Source organism: Cyprinodon variegatus, unplaced genomic scaffold, assembly GCF_000732505.1.
Source record: "Cyprinodon variegatus isolate N-32 unplaced genomic scaffold, C_variegatus-1.0 Scaffold939, whole genome shotgun sequence".
Classification (NCBI taxonomy): Eukaryota; Metazoa; Chordata; class Actinopteri; order Cyprinodontiformes; family Cyprinodontidae; genus Cyprinodon; species Cyprinodon variegatus.
The window spans coordinates 141,588-164,951 of NW_015151392.1; the positions used below are offsets into that span (position 1 = coordinate 141,588).

A 23,364-nucleotide genomic window follows, 5' to 3' on the forward strand; every position below is an offset into this window, starting at 1 on the left:
AGGAGCAGCTCAGTATCATAAAGGGTGGAGTTAAAGCTTGCTAATGTTTGCCCTCTCTCCTTGGTAGCACCCATAGCTGAGCAAACCTGCTTAGAACAAACAGGTGCAGCCTTTTCTTATCACTACCTGAATAAGTTAAAGCTTTTTTTGGTGGGAAAGTTTTTTTTTGGAAACATTTGAGCTAGAAAGGTAGGAAAACATTCAGTTTGCTATTTTAATAATGACTTTCCTCTTACTAAAAATGTACTTTATGATCCTCTGTGAGTCCTTTGAGCTTTTTATGAACCTCTTACATAACTAGAGATTACTTTGTTTGTTATTACACTGGTGTGAAAAGTGTAATAACAAAAGGACTGAAATAAGAATTAAAGCAGTTTTAACATTTTAGATGTTCAGTTTTGTAGAAAGATGAATATCTCAGTTTGGTAGCTACCTGTTTGACGACATACTTTTCTGCTTCCATTCTCAGTTAACCTATCAGCCCAAGAACACAAAGAACGTAAACACTATTGTCAATGACAATGAGCAACCAGGAAGAGAGGACAGTCAGAGAGGTATGTTTCAATGCAAAATATAAAAGCACAAATTATGCTCTTTGTTATGCCTCCAGGCTTAGAAACGGGACGCCTAGCCGCTATTCTTGAAATGCAGCAAAAATTGTTCCCATTCCTGCATGCATTTTAATCTTTTAAAGCTTTAGAAAAGTCACTTAAAAAAGAGATGATATGGTTTATTAGATGGTTCCTTTCTTAGTAAATATTTTACCATTCTCTGCAGATGATGGGCTCTTCCATTTGCCTCGTACCAGAGAAGCACTTGCTGTGCCTTCTTTGCAGAAACATCTTCACCAACCCAGTTACCATACCCTGTGGACACAGCTTCTGCCTGTCCTGCCTCAGCCAATTCTGGACTCGACGCCAGGCCAAATACTGCCCAGACTGTAGAAGATTGTTTGCCAACAAGCCAGACCTCAGTGTCAACCATATTTTGGCAGATGTTTGTGAAAATTACAGAAGTGCGCACCCTCAGAAACCACCGGACGAAGAGACGGTACTTTTTTGCTTATGTCACACGTTGGTTACTTCTAAAATGTTCAGTATACAGAAACATGAGGAAATGAAAAGATTTTTTCCTTAATTAGTTTCTTATGAATTCACTTTTCTGTCACTCCCACATATCCCACACATTTCATGATGCTTTATTTACTTAGAAAAAAAACTAGATGTTTTTTCTCTTAGATATGTTTAAAGAGGAATTAATTTTTTTATCTTAACATTGGATTCTTCTAGGCTAGCGGCGATAGCTGGGCATTAACTATTTGTTAAGGTGTTAGCGTAGCATTTCAGTTGGATTTAATATAGTACTTTAGAGCCTGAACATATTCAGTTTTTATTTTTTGAGCCATTCAGAGGAAGATTTGCTGGTGTTGTAAGGATCTTGGTGTTCTTAAGCTTAACGTTACAAATTGATGGTTGTATTCTGCTAAGGATTTTATGGTAGAATTTACAGCTCTATCATGTCAGGTCATCCAGGTTCAGAAGCAGTAAAATAAGTCTTGACTATTATACTACAACCACCAGGTGTGGTGGTGTGACTGAGCTTATTTCTCTGAGATACTGTTAGTTTTCTGCCAGGGATAACATGGTTATTACCTAAAACATTTGCTTTTGTCTCCAGAGTCCATAAAATAGTTTCAGTAAGCTTTTTTGGGAATCATCAATATATATTTTTAGGCAATGGAACTTGGTCTTCTCTTTGGTCATCAGTGGTTTTATCTTTGACTTCCTTAAAGGTTGCTATTTTTGGACTCGAGGAGACGAGTGAGGCTTACAGAAGTTTAGTTCTAGAGTGTTTTTGGAGGATTTGTTAATGAACTCTAATTTTGGTTCCCAGCTTTGGGATGGTCTACTACTGTTCCATGTATTTTTTTGTTGTTGTTATTTATGAATGATGGCTCTACCTGTAGTTTGAATCCCAACGGTTTAGAAATTGGTTAAGTACAATACAATGGTTAGTAACTTTATTATTCTTGTTCTGAAATTACTTTAAAGTAGAATTAATTCATTATTTTGGAAAACTTTTAGCCCATTTTATTCCATCAGGTTGATGACATGATCCATTTATTCATTTTACTGCCGTGGTAGTGATCAGGCCTCGGTCTGACTAGTGAAATTCATGATATTTTAAGGTGGGGTATTAATTTTTATATAGGGCCAAATTAGTTTGGATACCTTTTTGATAAAGTAAAACAATAATTAACAGCTGCATTCTGTTTTAACTCAGGTTAAATTTGCCTGATATCAAGATTAATTTTGATGATTGGAAACATTTAAGTGTGACAAAAAAGTAAAAAGAGTTAAAGGAATAATATTAAGGTCTGTGTTATTGTGTATGCAGGTTACAGACGTTCAACAAATGATCCAGGACAGACTACACAAGATAGAGAGGCTAAAATCTTCCCTGGAGGTCCAAAAGGTAAGTCGAAGTGTCTACCTGAAAGAAATTAGTTCAGTGCTTGTATAAATATCCAGGAGTCCTCCATGTTTTGTTTCTTTCAGAGTTCTTACCTGCGTGAGGTGCGAGAGAGTCAAAAAGTCTTCTCAGCCCTTGTATGTGCTATGGAGACAACTCACAAAGCTGTCGTCTCTGCAATTGAGAGCAAGCAAAAGGAAGAAGAGCAAAGAGTGCAGAAGCTGATAAGGGAAATCAAGGAAGAAATCGAGCAGCTGAGGAACCACCTGAATCAAGCTGACCCTCAGGATTTTGATCAAAGTGAGGGCATGAAGCAGGTTGTCTCGGTAAGTACCGCCATGTGAAACAGAAAACATGATGAAAGAGTGGTGTTTTTTTATTTCATTACATGCTGTTTGTTTTCTTGTAGCTCAGTGAGATGAAGGACTGGTCCAGGGTTAGCATTGAAAGTGACCCTTGTGTTGGGGTCACAAGAAGAGCGATGTCAGACCTCTTAGAAAAGATCAAACTGGAAGTCAACAGGCTCTCCAAAGCTGGTGAGGGATTTGAACTTTGGATTTATTCAACTGCTTTGCAGCAAATTCAGCGGCAATAATATTTATTTTTCTCTGTCTTTAGAACAAAGGAGACTAGAGAGGTATACAGGTAAGATATGGACGGTGTAAATGTTTTTATAATTCTCAGCATATGAGATGAGTTGACCATAATGTGTCAACCATTGTCTCCCTCCTCTCAGTTGAGCTGAACCTCAGTGGAAAGACAGCCCACCCGTTTCTTTCCGTCTCAGACGACCGGAAACAGGTGAGGCATACCAACAAGCTTCAGGAGGTTCCAGATCATCCAACGCGCTTTGACCGTGTGGCCAACGTGCTGGCTAAGGAAGGCTTCAGCAGTGGGAGGGTCTACTGGGAGGTGGAGGTCGGCGACAAGATCGAGTGGAACCTGGGTGTCGCCAGGCAGTCCATAAACAGAAAAGGAAAGTTTACTGTCTGCCCGGCCAATGGTTTCTGGACTTTGAGCCTGAAGGCTGGAGGCCAGTATATTGCCAACACCTCTCCTGTCACCTTTGTGGCTCTGGAGCAGCGTCCTAAGACTGTGGCGGTGTTTTTGGATTACGCCCAAGGCTTCGTTTCCTTCTTCTGTGCTGAATCAGGAGCGCACATTTACACCTTCACAGACAGGTTCACAGACAGACTTTATCCAATCTTCAGTCCCGGACGCCTGCATGGTGGCAAAAATGCAGCCCCGTTGATCATAACTTCAAGTTTCTGCAGCATTTGAGCTTCAGTCATTGGTTTTATCTTCTGTATTTTCCTGATTTTGACAAATTATTTATTAAATGAAATGTATATCAGACATCTTCAATAAACCACATATTATTCTGTGCAATTACTAACTGATTCTTTACACTATAGCGTGAAAGGGATAATGAAACAGGTAAAATGTAAACATAAAGAGGAGGGCATCGACTGAGAGGAGATAAGGGGATGGATGTGTAGGGCTGCAGAGTTGGGACAGAGGGGGCACAGCCAAACAGCGGAGCATTGTGCTCATACACCAGGCACTGGGAGACACACAATGACACATTCGTACGCACACACACACACACACACACATGCTCGTGCTGCTGCCCACTGCCACAAAGACACACGCTGGCATCTCTAGAGGGCAGCCCCGTCTCCAGCCCAGTCCGGTCCTGTCCAGGGTGTTGGGAGCTGGTTCCGTCTCTGTGCTGCAGTTCAACCCATCCTCTGAGAGAGAGCCTCACAGCTCTGCTGCCTTCTTTCTGCCTGCGCTTTGCTCTCAGGGCAACTCCAGGGATTTTCTGCCGGGGGGAGCAGCAAAAAAACTTCCTGTGGATCATCTTAAGTGGGAAAAGTTATAAAACCACTAGAGGTAAATATCCATTCTCATGTCCAAGAAAATAACTGCCTATTTTAAAGCACAACAGAGCTTTTAGTTAAAAAGTTGATAATAGACTAAACAGACATAACTGCAGTTAAAATCTTTTCTCAGTATAAGGGACTTTTTTAACTGATTAACTGATCAGAATTTGAATATTTTGTGAAAGATACAGCTAAGGGAAAAAAAGCAAAGAGAAATCAGGCCTTCCTGCATATAAATGGATTTCTATGGTTACTGTCACAATTTATTGTAATTAAAAGTAATTGTCAAGATTCTATAAATGTCCTTTTGATTTATTATCCCTTTGAAATTAAATTTCTTAGCAGGAAATCTACTAAAATATCAAAAAGTTGTTGGATGCTCCATTCAAATTCTATATTTTGCGGAGAACTATTACTGTTCTGAGCTTAATTAATCAGTTCTGGTTAACCTCATTTACTTTTTAAAAAGAGCCATAGAATCGGTTTTGTTGCATAAAGAACCAAGCTGTAAGCCTATCTGATGATTGATTATTTCACTTGATTCAAATGTGAGAGTAGACATATGAAACTGATTGTTGTTGGCCCACTCTACGAGCGTCCCATAAAAGCTGCTTGTGTTCTGTTGAGTCCCTTCATGTTTTTCTGAGATGATCCACTTACCCAGCCAGGCGTAGCTTCACACCCACATCTGTGTGTCAAAGAGGGCTATTCTCTGAGCAAACCGTGGAATCCACTCAACTAGGGGCTCTCTGTGTCTAAATATTTACGATAAACATACGTTTCAATGAGCTTTTCTTTAAAAATATGGTTGTAAATATATGGTATTTGATTTGTAATAATATCGATGATTTTTAAAGCATTCACTGGTTTAACTTTTTTCTCTGGATTTTAGGATACCTGCTCTCTTTTTTTAAATCCAAGCGGACTTCATCAACGTCACGAAAACACAAACTGCTCTCTTTCTTTGTGGGGCTGGTTTGACCATCTGGATCATCAACTGATTTAAAATTTGGACAAATCTTTGATTCAAACGACAGCTTTCATCATGGCGACCACAGGCATGCAGCTGATGGGTCTGATCCTGTCCATTGTTGGCTGGGTTGCTGGTGCAGTAGTCTGCGCCATCCCGCTGTGGAGGGTCACTGCTTTTATCGGCAACAACATAGTGACAGCTCAAATCATCTGGGAAGGCTTGTGGATGAACTGCATAGTGCAGAGCACAGGTCAGATCCAGTGTAAGGTGTATGATAGCTTGCTGGCTCTGCCCAGTGACATGCAGGCTGCCCGTGGCCTCACTGTGTTCTCCATCCTGCTCTGTGGGGTAGCCTTGGCTCTGGGGGTCCTTGGAGTCAAGTGCACCAAATGCATAGGTATCAATAGTCTCAAAGCCCGCGTCGCTCGTATTTCTGGTGCCTTGTTTGCCATCGCAGGATTCCTTTACCTTGTTCCTGTCTCCTGGACTGCCCATTCCATCATCAGGGATTTCTACGACCCACACGTGGCAGCTCCACACAAGCGGGAGCTCGGCCCTGCCCTCTACATCGGCTGGGTGGCGTCTGCTTTGCTCCTTATTGGTGGTTCTCTGCTCTATGCTGGGTCCAGTCCCCCTGGCATCCCGGGCTCTCCCACCTTCAGCAGCGGGGAAAGCAGTCCTCGTAGAGCCCCCGCAACACAGGTTAAAGGTTATGTCTAAAAGCCCTAAACTCCTGAAATCCAGTTATGACACTATGACTCATTTTTGCTCCTTTTGAATTTGTTTCTTTTCTTAATTATGCATAAAATGTTTCTCAGTTTACTTTTTCTTTAAAAAACAAAAACAACCTACATTCAGCTCGATAGAGAAAATGTACATTTTTTCCCCCCGATGATTTCATTTTTTTTTTTTTAAATAACTTTTTTCTGTCTGTCATCCAAATGCAATAAAAGTTGTATCCTCTAATGAGGAAACTTGTGTGTGTACATTTTTACAAATATAAAATCTTTCAAAAATCCTTTGCGGTGTATGTTTTTCATAAGCATGATTTACAATAGAACTGTTTCAACTGCAATATTCCTTCAAGAAAATACGTTTTCGGTGTTGCTCCATAAACATCAGTTTTGGAGAAGAAACAATAGAACAATAAGGGTGTTTGTACATTTGCTTGAGGGTCCTTAATGTTGAGAATAGCGTCTGTGTGTTGTCCTATCTTCCTTCTCCCCTTTACTGTCTTAACCACATGGTGGCACGGACAAAATACATTATTTGCAGTGCAAGAAAAAAAAGATTAAAGTTAGTACTATCAGTTATTATACTAACATTTTATCTTTTAATTATAAAAGTTGAAATAATCATGTTCTAAACTTATATTTCCACTGATTAAAAAAATCAAGAACAAAGATCATTGATCCACAAAGAGCTTTATTTTGTATTGTGTCCTTATTTTTCGATAATATGTGAATCTCAGTGTAAATCCCTTTATTGATGAGATGTAACAGTTAAAATAAACGCTTCTCCTGAGTCACCATGAGGTAGTGCCTGCAAAGCAAATTACAACCTTTTTATTTGTTTTATTTCTGGACATTTTATCTTTATAAACTGCTGTGATGTCATCACGCCATCAGATAATCTCCTTTCTCTTCGTAACAGCAGAGGACCAAGCAACACAATGCCACATTATAGAAGCATTATTCTGTCACTGTAACAAGGGGGGACAGTGTTCTGAGTGCCAGGTGGTGACTCATACATGACCTAAGTACGCCTGCACCACAGAAGGTGGAGCTATACTGTGAATACTGTAAGTCAGCACTAGCTCAAAGTCTAACTGTAAAGCGGCGGGGTAGAAAAAGCGCACTATGTATACATTAACCAGTTTGGCCAGGGTTACTACGGTAACCCTGGCCAATTAATTAATTACTACGGTATAAGGTTTGATAAAAGTCCAATTCTTCACACTGAGAAGATACCAGCTACCTTCAGAAAAAAATACCTCACTGACAAGGATTAAACCTTTATTAAACCTCCAGTTTTATAGCAGAACATCTGTGTCATATTTTTAACAATTTCTCAAAAGAAACTCTGAGAATATGGAAGCCAGCATATGTTCTTTACTTGCTTAAAGACAGTTATTAATAACTATAGACCAATGTTTAAGTTGTGTGTTCTCTCTAGTTTTAGAAAAGTTAAAGAATAATTTTATTTGATTTTTAGATGCTCATGATGTTCTTCCCCAAAATCAGTCCAGTTTTCATAAAATATAGTACAATAACTGCTGCTCTTGAAGAGGTTAATGATTTCATAGAGGCTCTAGATTGTTGTGAATGCTGTGCAGTGCTTTTTAAAGACTTTCACACAAGCAATCATGAAATTCTGCTAGATAAACTCCACAAATTAGTCTCTATGAACAAGCAGTTAACTGGTTTTCTAATAACCTGTCGGGTAGAACTCAATATGTCCAGCCTTAGGGATCCATACTAGGGCCATTGTCGTTTACAATTTATGTGAATGATCTCTGTGACAATTTATCTTATGCTATGTTTCACTCCTGTGCCAATGGTACAGTTCTATATGGTTCCTGTTTCTCAGCTTCAAAATAACTGAAGCTGTTCCAGTCAGCTTTTGACTGTTTAGTCACATTTAATCCAGCTTAAGTTAGAATAGAATTCAACTCTATTACACTGTCACAAGTACAAAGCAATGAAATTAGCTCTCTGCATTTAACCCATCCCCTTGTTGAGCAGTGGGCTACCATTGAGCAGCGCCTGTGGAGCAGTGTGGGGGGTCTTGCTCGGGGACCCAGGATGGCAGTCCGTAGGAGTGGGGCTTGAACTCAGAACCTCTGGGATCCAAAAAAATGCCCTAACCACTATAGCAGCCAATCCCCAAGTTAGTGCTAAATGCAGATTAATCAAAGTCCATGTTTTCTTCTAACGGTAAACAGCTTTCTACTAACCCTCCCAGGTTGTCAACAGTGCATGGGGTTGAAATTAATTTCTTATAAATATCTAGGCATCTTAATTGATGAGAAATAAATAATGTTTTCTTTGCAAGTTAACAAACATGTGATCACCTCTAATTGACTTGCCTTTTCATGCATGCTTCAAGTCAGTTTTTAAAGAAGCTGGATACTGTTAATTACTGTTAATTTCTTTTTGTCCCTGGTTGCATCTACAGTGTACATCATTGCTTCTTACTGCATATGAAAGTGCAGATTCTCAATCCCTGTATGCTCATAGGCCCTCCCACTGGCTGACTTTTATCTATAGATCTATTCTTGGACTTGTACTTACATATCTCTGTGAACATATATGTAGAAACATTAATCGATATGGACTTTGCTCATAGTCAGGACTGAACTTGGAAAAAAGGCTTTTAGATTCTGTGCCCCAGCTACCTGCAATGATTTATGGAAGGACTTGAAATTGAGAACAGATTTATGATTGAGGGAATTCCAATATTTTATAGATGACAGAGTAAACACCAAGTTTGAATGTTATGACTGCAGTTTATAAACTGATAGGTTTGCTGTTTGTGATAGCAAACCACATAACCATAAAGTTGCCGCCTTGACTAGGTCACTCTTGGAAAAGAGGTTTTTAATCTCAATGAGTTCCATTTACCGGGTTAATTAAAGGAATCTAATCTTATCTAAGGTCTTCAGGATGACACAATTCTTTACTATGGCCACCCATAATCTCATAGCTTATGTTATTATGTTGTAAACCTGTTATATCACAGAACTTTGAAATGGTGTTCATACCTCAGGAACTCTTTCCTTTAACATCAAATCCATAAAATTATATAAATCTTTTTTTCAGGTTTAGGTGATACATCAACACAAACTACATTCCACTAAAGCCAAATTAGGGTTAAGGTAGAGTTACCTAAAAACCTTCATTTCCTAACTGTGCTCTATATAATGTTGGTCATTTATGTAAAATCTAAATAAATATGTTGTACTATTTATTTGCAACACAAGGAAAAGAAAACTGTTCAAAGGGAAATAAATACTTTAAGAAATTACTACAATAACATGTGTAGTACAAGAGTATTTGGTTTGCTTAAGTAAGTTTCAGGGGGGAAAGCTGTGTAAAAACAGGAATTACTTAAACAAGTTACAGCTTTAACATTAAAAACACTTTTTTCTGAATTAATTGCATTTCTTAGGTCTGAAATGTTTTGATTTCTATATAGAATTCATGCAGTTTTCAACTTTGATCATAAGAAAACATTTGCCTTTAAGATAATATTAAATAAGAATGTCCTAAATCTCTTTTTTCTGCTAAACTGAAGCTGTTGAATTATAGTTTCTAATTGAAAAAAGGAACTTGGTTAACTTTGGTGTCTCTGCCTAAACACATAAATGAACAGTTCTTTTGTTGTTGTTATACCTGTAACCACACCCAGCAATGGTGTTTCAGGTTCCCACTGCTCCCTTATTATACAGAGACATGTTATCCTACAGGAGGTCTGGAGAAATTACACTTACTTAGGGTTTTAAATTACTCATAAAGAAAAAAATGTTGACAACTTAAACCAGTTAGTGTTTCTTGTTCTCTCCTTTAGTTAATGTAGTTTAAAACTCAGACAGGCTTTTAGTTTAAAAGGTAAGAGCAAACATTATTGTAATTGCAGTTATCAACAATATGGTAAAATCTTAACAGGTATATATTTTTTATTCTAACAAATATGTGTTAAGCCTAATGTGTTAAATGTGCAAAGATGAACAATCAAAAGCTGTGGTAACTTAAAAGGATGGTTACATGGTAGAATAACAATAGCTCTGTGGTTGTTTAAGCATTTTTTGTATGGCGATAAGTTTCCTTTTTCACTGACTTTAAAAAAAACAAGAAATTTTAAAGTTTATATTGAGGTAAAACCATTCTCTGAGCAGTTTGGAGCCTTTGTTCAATAATCTCATTAATGCAGGACCCAGAAGCTTTGAAAATAGAAGAGAGGAAGGAAGAACAAGGGCCAGGGCAGTGAGGTTTGATCAGGTTTTTTTTAGAATGGGATCCTTTAAAGACTCATGACGCTTCCTTACCTTTGTTCTCTAACATAAGAAACAGGGCTTTTGACCAATGTTTGGATTAAGCAGCCGAGATTCAGTGTGCCTGAATTTTGTCATTGGAAAAAAAATACAAATAAATAATATTGATAGATAAAAGTCAAATTAATACATTGATTAAAATGAAAAAGCATTAGACATTGTAGCAGCTCCCCAGCACTTGAATTACTCAGCCAGTCTAAAGGGGTGAATTTAGTGTTTGATTTTATGAAGATCCTAATCACAGCTTTCACTGGGGAACAATAAGTATTGATTTTTTGGTGACAAACATCGTAAAAGTTCAAGTTATTCATTGGTTCAATGATTCTATCAACTTTCATAGGGTCTAACCTCATTAGCTACGGCAGCCTGTAAGATACAAAAAACTCCTTAAACATCACAAAGTGCAAATACAATCAAACAAAACAAAATATAAATCCACAAACAATGCTAATAAAAATAGACAAATATCCATAAACAATCTGCAACATTCTTAATTCAGAAAATTAACTTTCAATAACTTACTTTAAATAGTTTAGAAAAATAAATTATTTAGGCAATTGATTTTAAATAGCTCACTATCCATTACAGACATAAACAAACAAAAAAAACGGTTAAGTTTGTACATAGTTGTTAATTGATTAGATTATACTATTTATAATTTATCAACAATCAATAAGATACACCTAAGTTCTTCTCTTGTAATTCAATTTTTCATCGCTAGGGGGAGACGCACTACTTTTCTGTCGGCGTGCGAAGCAGGAAGTGTTATTACTAAAACACAGCTGTACTCCTCGGCTAAGCTAACAGGCTCACGTCAGCGGTGAAAATATCAGGATCCGCTGACCAGCAGAAGCACCTCGTAGGACATTCCTTGAATCGGAATTCAACATGGGTAAAGGTGGAGGCACTTTCGAGAGGCTTCTTGGTAAGCTAATGATGTATTCTGTTAATAGTTATCAGCTTTTATCCAACCCTGAGTGTAAAAGTGCGATGTTTTGCGAGCATATTGTTTTGACAGGGCTGTGGCTCTTAGGCCAGCTAGCTTATTTAGCTTGCTATTGTTCGGAGGCCCTGACAGACTGGTTTATTTTTTCAAAACGACTAGAAAATTTTACAGATACTCTTTATTTCATATATTATAAAACGGCCTGTCCAAATTGCGAAAACTATAGTCTAAGTAAATGCGACTATGTGTTCGTGTCTGCTTTAACGTACACATATTCTCATTAATTGTCAGTTACATCATTAGTGACACTTGCGGCATAGATGCTGACATGTCCAAAATGTGGAAAAAATCCGAGGAGCAACCTGTAGCGATGTCATTAGTGCGGATATAATAAAGGTGCAGTCTTTGGTTTAGAGATTAGCACAGGTTGATGAGGTAGGTGCCAAGGTGTAAACAGTATTTATGGTCTCCCCTTTAACTTCAGTAGACTGCTGTAGGTAACATCACAGAGTAGGAATATTTATTAAAACGTATAAGAAAAAAAACAATGTTTATTTTAAATGACCATTTTTATATTAGTCCCACGAGCTCCACATTAAACACAACAAATTAGAAGTTGACAACAGAGGCGTAGCCATAACATTTTTATAAGGGTGGCCAGGCAATAACTAATGTACACTGAGGGGTGACTGATAGTGGATAGATGCTAGAACCTCAGGGTCAATCTACACTGTTCTACCAGGAAAATTAACAAGAAAACAAAACATCCACATTTTCTAAATAAAGACAAACTTTACATTCCTACAGCCTTCGCTAACAAATAAACTCTTATATTTAAACTTCCGTGCTTTCTAGATAAAAGATATAGTGGATTAGTATACTGATGTGCATAATTAACCACAAAAAATGTAAATGTTTTGAATATTTCACTTGTGAGTATTACTGCTGCCACCATCTGTAGGTGAGGAAAAAATGGTAGGGGTGGCCAATGATTGGCTAAGGTTGGCTATGGCAACCCCTGGCCCCCCATCTAGGTCCGCCCCTGGTTGACAACCCTTAAGGTTGTTGGCTCCATGATCACAATGGATGGGTCCAAGTGAAAATTTGAAGAATGTTTAACCATATCTTAATAATTAAAATAAATTCTCAGAGTTTTCAGACTCGGAATCAGACATACTTTAATAATCCCAGAGGGAAATTACAGTTTTGTTTTCTTTCCCCCATTATGTTTGGGAAAAATACCAAATGTAACCCTAATAATAATTGAACTTTACTGATCTCACATTGGAGAAATTTACCTCTGCATTTAACCAATCCCCTTGGGGAGGAGTGGACTGCCATCGTGGGGCACCCAGAGAGCAATCAGGGGTTAAGGATCTTTCTCAGAGTGGCAGTGGGTTTCGAACTCAAAACCTCAGGATTCCAAGCTCTATGTCCTAACCACTAGGTCACCACTCCCCAACTACCTAAGAAATAAATCTGTAATGATGAGCGAGAGCATAAAGAAACCAAGACTAACTACTAGTGTGAGATGCGGGCCTCTCTCATACATCAGTATGAGAAACAAGTCCTCGATTAGGAAGAAATAAAATACTGGATGTGTCATAAGACTACAGGTAGAAAGCGAATGTTTTCTAAAAATGTTGCTGCTGGAACTTTTTCAAAGACACCAAACGTCCGCTGGGGGAATATGATGTAAGGAACTTTATGAGATCGAGAAGTTTGATTCTAATAAAAAGTTAAAAACAGCTGTCCCATCAATAGATCCATTTGACGTATGTTGGTCATCAGCCAAAAAAAGCACTAATGCAAAACATGATTGCTTTTATAGAGGAAGCTGGCCTGAAACCTATCTTGTGTGATGCACTGAAAAAGAAGAAAGTGATCAATCCATTGGAGGAAGGATCCAATAATGTAGATTTGATGGTGTTTGGCACAGAGCAAGCTAAAATCTTCTCTAACCTAATCTGACCACCGGTTATATTTTTTGTGTCACCAACTGAAGCCAAACAAGTTGTTATAAAGTCATGTTTATTAGAGATCGATTGTTAAATTTAGGTTTGCCCACCTCTTTAAAATGATCCTGTTTTTATAGATTTGACGATTAATGATTGCTTTGACGACATTGTGTGCATTTAATAATGGTGTTTTCTGCCTGCAGATAAAGCAACCAGTCAGCTGCTCCTGGAGACTGACTGGGAATCCATTCTTCAAATCTGTGACCTCATTCGGCAAGGAGACACACAGTAAGTCATTCAGTCTCTTCTACTTTGACATTTTCAGTTGATTTGAATTTATTTAGAAGTCATTTTAAATCTACAGCATTTAATATCTTTATTCTTCACTAAACCATAAACTTTGTTTTTTTTTCCCCTTAAGAGCTAAATATGCTATTGCAGCCATTAAGAAGAAACTGAATGACAAAAATCCCCACGTGGCTCTTTATGCGCTTGAGGTAAGATGTTTTAGGGGAACATTTTGAAAATTGAAATCGAACTAGAAATGAAAACGTTTAGAAACTTTTATTGATTTTGATATGGAAAGGGCTTAGTTCATGTTTTGAATTTCCTTTGTTGGTGTTAGCTTTTTTTTTTTTTTCCTTTGTTGGTGTTAGCTTTTTTTTTTTTTCAGAGGTTTTCAAATGAATTTAATTCTACTACAATTATGTTTTTTTTTTTTTTCAGAGGTTTTCAAATGAATTTAATTCTACTACAATTATGTACCATTTAGCAACTGTAACATTTAGCTGCCATTCTTAACCTATTTTAAATCATAGAAGATTGGGGAGTAAAAGGCAGCCCAACGAGATGTTAATTAATAAATATGCCAGTAGATACAGTTTTCATTTCTAGATGTCATTATACTAAATTGTTACAATTGGGGCTCTGTTCAGGTTCTAGAGTCGGTGGTGAAGAACTGCGGGCAGACGGTGCACGATGAGGTTGCGAGTAAACAAACTATGGAAGAACTCAAGGATCTGTTCAAGGTGGTCTTGTTTTGTATTTTAAAACCTTTAAAATCTCTTCTGTCCAGTTTCACTTAATATTTCGTCCTTTTTTACTCTGCTGTATCGCTTTATTTGAAGTCAAGACTTCTGTGGCATATCCAGCCTGACTTTTAGAGAAAAGCTGGATATCACAGAGATAACCAACAAATCGGCCGACTGATATTAGCCTATTTTTCTTGTAACAGTATCGGATGATATGTGCATGTATTTGCCAGCTGATGAAGGCATTCAGCAGCCATAGTGATCAATACCATTCCCCTCTATTGGCTATAATTTTTTTTTGTTTTTCTTCGTAGATGTTTGTTTTGTTTAAATTAAGGTTTGTGTAACATTTTTTAATGTTACATTTTCATCATGAAAACGAAGGAAAAAATCAATATCAGCTGGAAAGAATTTACACAAAAAGATCATCAGAATATATCAGGGATTGGTTAGCCTGATGTCAAAATAATTGGCATTGGCCTTATGAAAACCTGTATGGTTGATTTCTAATCCCCATATCACCCTCATATCGAAGTAATTTGACATTTTCAATTAGAAAATATTTCAGACCTCTAAGCTCCACCTGTTCTCCAATCTGACTCAATCAGTGCTCACTGCTTCCCAGTTGTTACAGTTTGAGCCAGCAACATCTGATTGGTTCTCACTGCATCATGTGACTCTAGATATTCAGTGTGTTTTTGTTAAGACTTCCTGCTGAGGTAATTGTCTTGTGACACGAGTGTTTCCACATCACAAAACCAGCAGGAGAATTTCTGTTTCACTTCTTATGATCTTACTGAATTCTTTTGAATTCATTTTGTCTCTAACATGACAACAACAAAAAAATATTATTTTTTTTTTAATAGTAAAAATTTTTTATTTTTAAATGTGTGAAATATCTTTGTTGACTAAGTTTTATTCCATTACAACCAGAAACAGACAGAACCAAATGTCAGGAACAAGATTCTTTACCTGATCCAAGCCTGGGCTCATGCCTTCCGCAACGAACCCAAATACAAGGTGGTTCAGGACACCTATCAGATCCTTAAAGTGGAAGGTAAGTGTTCTGGATGTTTCTGTAAAGCTATGGGCACTTCCAACCTGAGGTGGAACTGAAAAATATTGTATTGTTGAATTAACATTTTGTTCTGTACAGGTCATGCGTTTCCTGAGTTCAAGGAGAGTGATGCCATGTTTGCAGCAGAGAGAGTGAGACTTTTATCTTGACTTCCAGTTAATTTAATGTTATCTTATTAATATCTTTAAAATAAAAATTCGTATTATTATACTGATCCACACAAAAAAGGAAATAAAAAAATTGGATAGTCGCCTTTTTAAAGTCCATCTGTTTTTTGTTTCACCTTATCTAATACATGGCATTTGCCTTCTGCAGGCCCCTGATTGGGTTGACGCTGAGGAGTGCCACAGGTGCAGAGTTCAATTCGGAGTTATGACCAGAAAGGTAGGCTGGCTTTCCTCCTAACTGGGACACTTAAAGGTTATACTGCTTTTCTTCCTTTCATTGAAGTGGTTTGAATGTTTGAAGCTGAGAACTGACCTGGTTTTGTGCGCCTTGGTTTTTCCAGCACCATTGTCGAGCCTGTGGGCAGATTTTCTGTGGGAAGTGTTCGTCTAAGTACTCCACCATTCCAAAGTTTGGCATCGAGAAGGAAGTGCGTGTGTGTGAGCCTTGCTTTGAGCTGTTAAACAAGTAAGTTCCTCTGGGGGAAAAAAAAAGTGCAAGCTTTGCTTTAAAAATAATCTGAAGTTTGAGTGTGCAGCGTCTGGTAGAGAAGTTGCAAACGTGGAAAGATCCACGTGGGCCTCGGACTGACTAGACTCATTTATCAACACTATTTCTTTCTTTTTTTTTCTTTTAGCAACAAACAGCCCATTTATTTCTATAATAAGATATGAAAACGTAGGCAAATTTTCTTTTCAGCCTCAGGGTATGATTATATCAGTGTTTCCATATGAGCAGTAAACAACTAGCTAAGTATGTAAGCGGCTGTATATTTTGTCATATTATAATGCCTCTGACCTTTTGCTTTAGAAGTCTGTTTTGGTTAAAACAAAAAGATGTAGGATTTTATTTTGATAAAGCAAAACATTTTTTTTTTTATAATTTAGTACCTTGTCTGTCAGCGGCTCCAACCTCACTATGACTGTTGAAGATGTAGTGGTTTCAAGAGCAGCACAGATGCCTCAGCATTGCCAGAATTGAACTGAAATACTATATATGATTTTTTTTGTGCTACTTATTAAATGAAATGTCAATAACTTTTTACTTGTCTGGAGAGTTCCTGGTGTTTTCACCAGCATGCTCTTCTCCAATTTACAAAGTTGTTTGTCCTCCCAAATCCCCTTTCCTTACCAGCCACCCCTCCCTCTCTCCTCCACTTAGGAAAGCTGAAGGTAAAGCCCCCGCTTCAACTGCAACCGAGCTTCCTCCTGAGTACCTGACCAGCCCACTGTCCCAACAGTCTCAGGTACTTTATTACTTTTAGCATGTGTACAGTGGTGTCATCTGGGGACTTCAGCAGTTTTACAGGCCGATACGCTGAGGTGCTGGAGTGGGGATCGAACACACCTGTGTTTTTTTGTTGTTGTTGTTGTGTGTATTCACATTTTGTTGTATGAAAGGGCTTTAAAAGCAAGTTTTTTTAATTTTATGATTTATGAAAGAATATATGAATGTAAGTTAATTAGTATATGTTAGTTTAATAATAACCAAGGACTGTTTATTTCCTTGGTAAAATGAGAATGCAAATTCATGTTTCCATTATGCAGAGCGAAGAAGATGGGGATCTGTTTCCTTGGTGCTTTAAATATCTAAGGACCCCTGTGTCTATTTAAAAGTTAATTGACCCTGCAGACATGTCACTGAGATTAGGGAATGTATTCTGGTTGTTTGGGGGTTTCATGCATGATATAGCAGATAAGAATACGCTTTTGCTGGGTTACCATTACAAATGTGAGGTTCTGATTTGCTTGGAGAGGTTTTATTAACTTAGCAATGTATATTTTACTATTAAAGGCTTCTGTTCTTGACCAGATGCCCCCTAAGAGAGATGAGGCTGCCCTGCAGGAGGAGGAAGAGTTGCAGCTGGCTATTGCTCTTTCCCAAAGTGAAGCAGAAGAGAAAGAGCGCATGGTGGGTTATTTATTTAGCTTAATGTCTGGCTGCTTGTTTATCAGTTGAAGAAACTGACTCGAAGCTAATCGGTCACTTGCAGAGACAGAAAAACTCATACTCCATGTATCCCAAGGCTGATCCTACTCCAGTGACTTCCTCTGCACCTCCAGTCAGCACCCTTTACACTTCACCAGTGGTAAGACAAAACTAATCTTTGATAAATAAAATATTTGTTCATGGAAAATTTTAATTGATCTCCTCCTGCATTTTCAGGAGATGAAATGAATATCCAATTTTAGTATTCCCACTATAGCATATGAGTGATATTTATTGATATCATATATTTTCCATCCTTTGCATACCATGAAAACTGTAAATAAATGCTGCGTCCCAATCCCCGTCACATGAACAAGCCCCTCCCCCTCATGATAAAATTAGTCACTGCATGGAAATTATTATTGGCCTAGTTTTACTTATCTAACAAATATACAAATATGCTAAAAAAATGAGCAGTATAAATGTCGATTGTTTCGTTCATTCCTAGTATTTCTGGCTCACCCTTAAGTTAGACATGAAACGATGAACCAAACTAACTTAATTTATGAGATTGTGTGTTAAATATTATCAATAATTATATTACAAAGAGGAAAAATTTACAGGTAAGAAAAAAACATAGACTTGTTTTATAATTTTTCTGCAAGGGTCTTATCTCTCCTTACTACAGCTGGAGTCACAAGCCCAATGGCCTCAAAAGCATTAGCAATGGGACTTAGATGCTCCAGTGTCCTTTCAGCTTCATCTTCCATCAAACCACATTTTTTAAGTGTGTTATGCTTGTGAGGTATCACTGGTATTACCAAAGTATTCAACGGGAAGCTACAAATCGAACCAACCCCTTGACCTCGCCGCTTAAAGTACTGCAGCATGGTGGCGCCCTTGCCAAAAATTCTGAAACAATGCTACATTTTTTGCTTTCATTTATATTTTTTACTTTTGTGAAATAATTATTGATAATAGTAAGACACGATCTAGTTATTTTGGTAAATTTTTTCATTTGCATCTTTACCCTCTAGAACTCCTCTGCCCCGTCTGCTGAAGAGGTGGACCCTGAGGTACGTTCTTCCCTTTGTGTGTACTAGAATTTTATTCTTTAAATGTTAAGGAAATGGATTTAAGTTTTACATGCTGACGTCTCATAATTCCAGTTGGCCCGCTACCTGAATAGAACCTACTGGGAAAAGAAGCAGGAAGATGCTCGGAAGAGCCCCACCCCCTCGGCCCCTGCCCCCGTGTCTCTGGCAGAGACCCTTCCACCAGTCAGCCAGCCTGTTGAAAGTCACCTTCCTGTTCAGCCTGTCAGCATAGTGGAGGTAGGTAAAAACTCCAAACTCAGCTGACCTCGATCTGTTTAGACATCAACTCTTGGTTCATGTCTCTACTTTGGCCCCCTCTTCAGCAGCCGTACCAGAACGGTGAATCTGAGGAGAACCACGAGCAGTTTCTCAAGGCTCTGCAGAACGCTGTTACTACTTTCCTGAACCGCATGAAGAGCAACCACATGCGTGGCCGCAGCATTACCAACGATAGCGCTGTGCTATCGCTCTTCCAGTCCATCAACAACATGCATCCTCAGCTGCTGGACATCCTAAACCAGCTGGACGAAAAGAGATGTGAGTTTGTGCTCCATGAATGAATTCCTGTCTTGTCATGTCCAGTCCTTCAGCTATGATGTCCTGGATGTTAACAGTGTACTACGAGGGGCTGCAGGATAAGTTGGCACAGGTGCGCGACGCTCGGGCTGCCCTCAACGCGCTTCGTGACGAACACAGAGAGAAGCTGCGCAGAGCTGCAGAGGAGGCCGAGAGACAAAGACAGATCCAACTTGCACAGAAGTTGGAGATCATGAGGCAGAAAAAGCAGGTAATGTTTCTTTTTTTTCATTAAGTGAAGATTTTGATTTTCATTATATTTACCAGTCTAACATATTTTTATTTTTTTATTTTTTTTAGGAGTACCTGGAGATGCAGAGACAGCTGGCCATTCAGCGCCTCCAGGAGCAGGAGAAGGAGAGGCAGATGCGTTTGGAGCAACAGAAGCACACAATTCAAATGAGAGCTCAGATGCCTGCTTTCCCTCTGCCCTACGCCCAGGTACTCATCACCCACTGAAATGGGACTTCTCTTGAAATGGAAATCTACCTTGTAAAAAATACAAAAACATATATGAATTGACCTTTGACATTGTTGTCCAGATGCAGTCTTTGCCTCCTAATGTAGCTGGAGGGCATGTATACCAGCCTGGTGGTCCACCAAGCTACCCTGGCACTTTCAGCCCTGCTGGTTCTGTGGAGGGCTCACCTATGCACAACATGTATATGAGTCAGCCTGGGCAGAACGCACCTGTACCAGGACAGTACCAGGCTATGCCTCCGCCTGCCACAGGTGAGGGAGATTCATCACCTGGATTCATTAGGAAATGGATTATGTGCTGGGTTTGTTCAACTTGACAAAGCAAGTTCATAACACAACTCAGTAAAATGACAAAATTAAATGCTTGAGATTCAATTCAGTTTATTTGTACAGTGCCAATTTACAACATGTCATCTCAAGGCACTTCAGTTCACCAGATCATACAGTCAAATTGATTCAAAGTTTTCTATCTAAGGAAAACCAGTTGTTTGCGTCGACTCATTGATGCTAATGCAATCCAAGATTAACTAAATAATGAAATAGAAGAAAAATAAAAGCAGAATGAAAGCAAATAAAGATAAAAACTTGATAAAAGCAGGCAGTAAAGCAAATAAAACAGTTGGACCGCAACCTTAAACTAATAATAACTCACTTAACAGTTTAAATTCAACAGTTAAAGGCACATCTATAATCAAATCAAATGAGTTTCTAACTGACTTAGAAAAACTCAGGCAAGATTAGGATGATGTTTGTACCACTGTTTTATTTGTGCATTAAAACCTATTTTACCACAATATTATCGATTAAATGTGTGGATTTTATTTTAAAGAGCTTTTTAAGTCCATAGTAACTTGTATATTTTTCAATACCTTGAATGATAACAATTCCTTTTAATTCTGCTTTTTCTACATTATACTTTTCATTGCTAATATAAGCTAAATAGAAATGTTTAAGTTCAGCACTTAATAACTTTTGCTAATGTTACCTGTTTTTTTTTTTTTTTTTTTTTTTTCTCCAGACCCCAGTATGGTAAATGCTTACATGTATCAGGCTGCAGGCACCAATGGGCAGCCTCCTCCTGGCCAGGCCCCACCCACAACCAGCCCACCGTACTCCAACTATCAGCCCACACCCACTCAGGCCTACCAGGTGTGATTGTCCCCCCAACTGAACGTCTGCTCATTGAAAAACAAAGTTGGTCATTTTAAATGAATAACTAATCATTGCATGTTGTGTGCAGAATGTGGTCTCCCAAGCCCAAAGTATACCCCCCATGTCGCAAGCAGCCCCCACCAATGGGATGGCTTACATGAGTTACCAACCATACAACATGCAGAACATGATCTCGGCGTTGCCAGGACAGGACCCCAACATGCCTCCCTCACAGCCCTACATGCAGGGACAGCAGCCCATGTACCAGCAGGTCAGTTCATAAAGGCTAACACCTTTTTAAATGCTCTTATTGCTCTAGTGATATTTTGTTTATTACATATTCAACCCTCATGGCTTACAAATTACTTGGATCTATGACTATGTCCTTGGAGTATCTTTATACCTATAGCATAAAGCTGAGGGGATTTTAAGCCCTATACCCAGCATGTTAAATGAATAGAAAGTTCCTTCATAAGAGACATGGTAAAGTGGGACAGTCCCTGCTGTTGGGTTAGCCACTTCCCTGTGTTAGACAATCACTGTGAATACAGAGTAATCAAACATGAACAGCAGGCTATCCTGATGCCACCTGCTGGTAAAGATGGGGCAGAGCAGTGCAGTTAAACAGCCTTGAAAAAGTAGCCATGTTTTGTTATCTTACAGGTAGAACCTTATAACATGTTTGTCTCTTTTTTTACATTAGTCGGATGGGATTTATGTTTTTTGTTTTTAAACCTCAATTCTTTTGGATTATTGGATCATAGTCCTGTAGGTCATTGTTGGATTTTATTTAACGGAATCAGAGCAAAAGGAGCTGGATGCTGTTTCAGGTGTTTTACCTGTAAGTGTTAAAAATGCTTATTCTTCAAATTAAGACTCATAGGAGGCATTTTTCTGCAAGGCATCAGTGCTGTGATTGGATGTTTGCCTGCTTATCCAAACCAGTTTATCAAAGCCCTATGTTAAAATGGGATATGCTGCCACTGGATATTCACACTCAGGTTGCTAAAGGACTATTTATGCAAAGTAACTGTATTGTTTAAACTTAAGGAGGTTCAAGAGATTTAACCTAAACTATGTTGTTATTTTCAGAGTTTTTTTGGTTTTGTTTGTTTTTAACCTTTGCGTTTCAATCCTGTTAGGTTGCTCCCCCTGGTGGCCAGCCCCAGGCACAGCAGCAGCAGCCCCAGGCACAACAGCAAGTGCCTCAAGCAATCCCTGGCAGTGCAGAAGCAGAGCTCATCTCCTTCGACTGAAAACTTCCAGGCTGCGATGTTTCACACACTACACCTTCTTTCTTCTTTTCACACCTCTCTCCTAGACACAGAGGATTCCTTTTGGAAACAGAAACTTAATTCCAACCTTGCTGTGATGTTGTGGCAAAGTGAAATATTGTGATGATGTTGCAGAACTTTTGGTCTCTTTGCTTCTCCCCCCCCCAATGAGGTGAGAGAGTAGAGGGGGGGTAAAGGTGCTACAGAGAACCCCATAACCCAGACCCTTCATCTTTCAGCTGACATGTATGTAGTGTTTCTTTATTAAATGAACGACTAAAGCGCAAAAATAGTCTCTGGTATTCAAGACAATATGATCCTGTTTAGACGACAAAAATAAGACAGAAGCATCTTTTTTTCTCCCTATTTTTCTAAAAAGAAATCATTAGCATGTTGAACTGATTTTATGTTCTGGAATGAAAGTGACATATTGCAGCCAGTTTTGTCACTGATTGAGGAAACGTCTGTAAACAGTGATTAAGAAGGTGTAGATCTCTAAAGGGAGGAGTTGGTGAAAGCTGTCCATCTTATCTAGTCAAATTTGGGTCCTTACATTTTAGGATTTATTTGTTATGCGATGCTTGGAGTGTGTCTACAATCAGTAATTGGATTATAAACTATACTAAGTGTTGTCTAACCGTTGTTACATAATTAAAGAACAGCTTTTTACCATTGGTTACCAATAAAAACTAAAATCAGCCTGTGGACCCTAACCATGACATGTATTCACATTATTGATGTGAATGCATGAGCATTCTGGTGTAATAATCCCATGTAAATTGAGCTGCAGAGAAAATTCAGGTAGGCACTCTTTCTCAAGTGTACTTGTTTTCCTTATTTTGTTTTTAGAAATGTGGAAATGCTTATAGAATGAAACGTGCTGCATGTATGTATCACACTTTCTGTATCTCTTCAGTTTCCACGTGTGAACTTCTTTAATTCCAGCATACTGATCTGTCTGACTTTAAAGTAATTTTAAAATTATATTTAATAAACATCAGATTCTTACTGTCTCAATGTTTCAGATTTTTATTTTCTACCCGGATTGAAAAGGTTGCACCATTAACACATAAATTCCTTTGATTTACAGAGATTTGTTTGAGACCTCAATGAAAATTGTGCAAGACACTGATGGCCGATATAAACAGACAAATGCATTTAATGATTTACAAATACACATGATACAAAAAACATCTACTGTTATATTTAAGCAATATTTAAAATGAAGAAATTGGATAAAAGAATATGAAATGGAATAAAGAAGAGCTAAAACAAAAACAGCAAGACGTGCAGT

General features: G+C 38.3%; 3 protein-coding genes across 12 annotated transcripts; all 3 read left to right on the forward strand.

The window, feature by feature from the left end:
* The first annotated feature begins 58 nt into the window (after positions 1-58).
* Positions 59-3,853, forward strand: LOC107100142 (E3 ubiquitin-protein ligase TRIM39-like). Its single transcript, XM_015398518.1, has 8 exons — positions 59-189; positions 470-554; positions 778-1,050; positions 2,398-2,475; positions 2,559-2,798; positions 2,882-3,008; positions 3,091-3,117; positions 3,209-3,853. The coding sequence occupies exons 2-8, from the start codon at positions 516-518 to the stop codon at positions 3,751-3,753; spliced, it is 1,329 nt and encodes a 442-aa protein (XP_015254004.1). The 5' UTR covers positions 59-189; positions 470-515; the 3' UTR covers positions 3,754-3,853.
* Positions 3,854-4,114: 261 nt separating this feature from the next.
* LOC107100133 (claudin-4-like) lies at positions 4,115-6,632 on the forward strand. The gene is made up of 3 exons (XM_015398507.1): positions 4,115-4,368; positions 5,251-6,091; positions 6,139-6,632. The coding sequence occupies exon 2, from the start codon at positions 5,404-5,406 to the stop codon at positions 6,049-6,051; it is 648 nt and encodes a 215-aa protein (XP_015253993.1). The 5' UTR covers positions 4,115-4,368; positions 5,251-5,403; the 3' UTR covers positions 6,052-6,091; positions 6,139-6,632.
* Positions 6,633-11,163: 4,531 nt separating this feature from the next.
* Positions 11,164-23,083, forward strand: hgs (hepatocyte growth factor-regulated tyrosine kinase substrate). Of its 10 annotated transcripts, none has more exons than XM_015398535.1 (20): positions 11,164-11,309; positions 13,492-13,576; positions 13,710-13,785; positions 14,224-14,316; positions 15,253-15,376; positions 15,476-15,528; positions 15,713-15,781; positions 15,906-16,030; positions 16,697-16,808; positions 17,357-17,473; positions 17,556-17,651; positions 18,529-18,567; positions 18,661-18,825; positions 18,912-19,125; positions 19,203-19,375; positions 19,465-19,605; positions 19,707-19,896; positions 20,663-20,793; positions 20,885-21,067; positions 21,939-23,083. In XM_015398535.1, the coding sequence occupies exons 1-20, from the start codon at positions 11,273-11,275 to the stop codon at positions 22,050-22,052; spliced, it is 2,337 nt and encodes a 778-aa protein (XP_015254021.1). In that variant the 5' UTR covers positions 11,164-11,272; the 3' UTR covers positions 22,053-23,083. The 10 variants fall into 10 exon arrangements, with proteins under 10 accessions (XP_015254021.1, XP_015254022.1, XP_015254027.1 ...); XM_015398536.1 differs by having other exon boundaries at positions 18,915-19,125; XM_015398541.1 differs by having other exon boundaries at positions 17,589-17,651.
* The last annotated feature ends 281 nt before the right edge of the window (positions 23,084-23,364 follow it).

Excerpts from the sequence above, each read along its gene's own strand:
- LOC107100142 (XM_015398518.1), top strand. The coding sequence starts at position 516 with ATGACAATGAGCAACCAGGAAGAGAGGACAGTCAGAGAG. Across the intron at positions 555-777 it reads AAGAGAGGACAGTCAGAGAG|ATGATGGGCTCTTCCATTTG; the intron begins GTATGTTTCAAT and ends CATTCTCTGCAG. Across the intron at positions 2,476-2,558 it reads CTTCCCTGGAGGTCCAAAAG|AGTTCTTACCTGCGTGAGGT; the intron begins GTAAGTCGAAGT and ends TGTTTCTTTCAG.
- LOC107100133 (XM_015398507.1), top strand. The coding sequence starts at position 5,404 with ATGGCGACCACAGGCATGCAGCTGATGGGTCTGATCCTGTCCATTGTT.
- hgs (XM_015398535.1), top strand. The coding sequence starts at position 11,273 with ATGGGTAAAGGTGGAGGCACTTTCGAGAGGCTTCTTG. Across the intron at positions 14,317-15,252 it reads AACTCAAGGATCTGTTCAAG|AAACAGACAGAACCAAATGT; the intron begins GTGGTCTTGTTT and ends CATTACAACCAG. Across the intron at positions 19,606-19,706 it reads TCCCTCTGCCCTACGCCCAG|ATGCAGTCTTTGCCTCCTAA; the intron begins GTACTCATCACC and ends ATTGTTGTCCAG.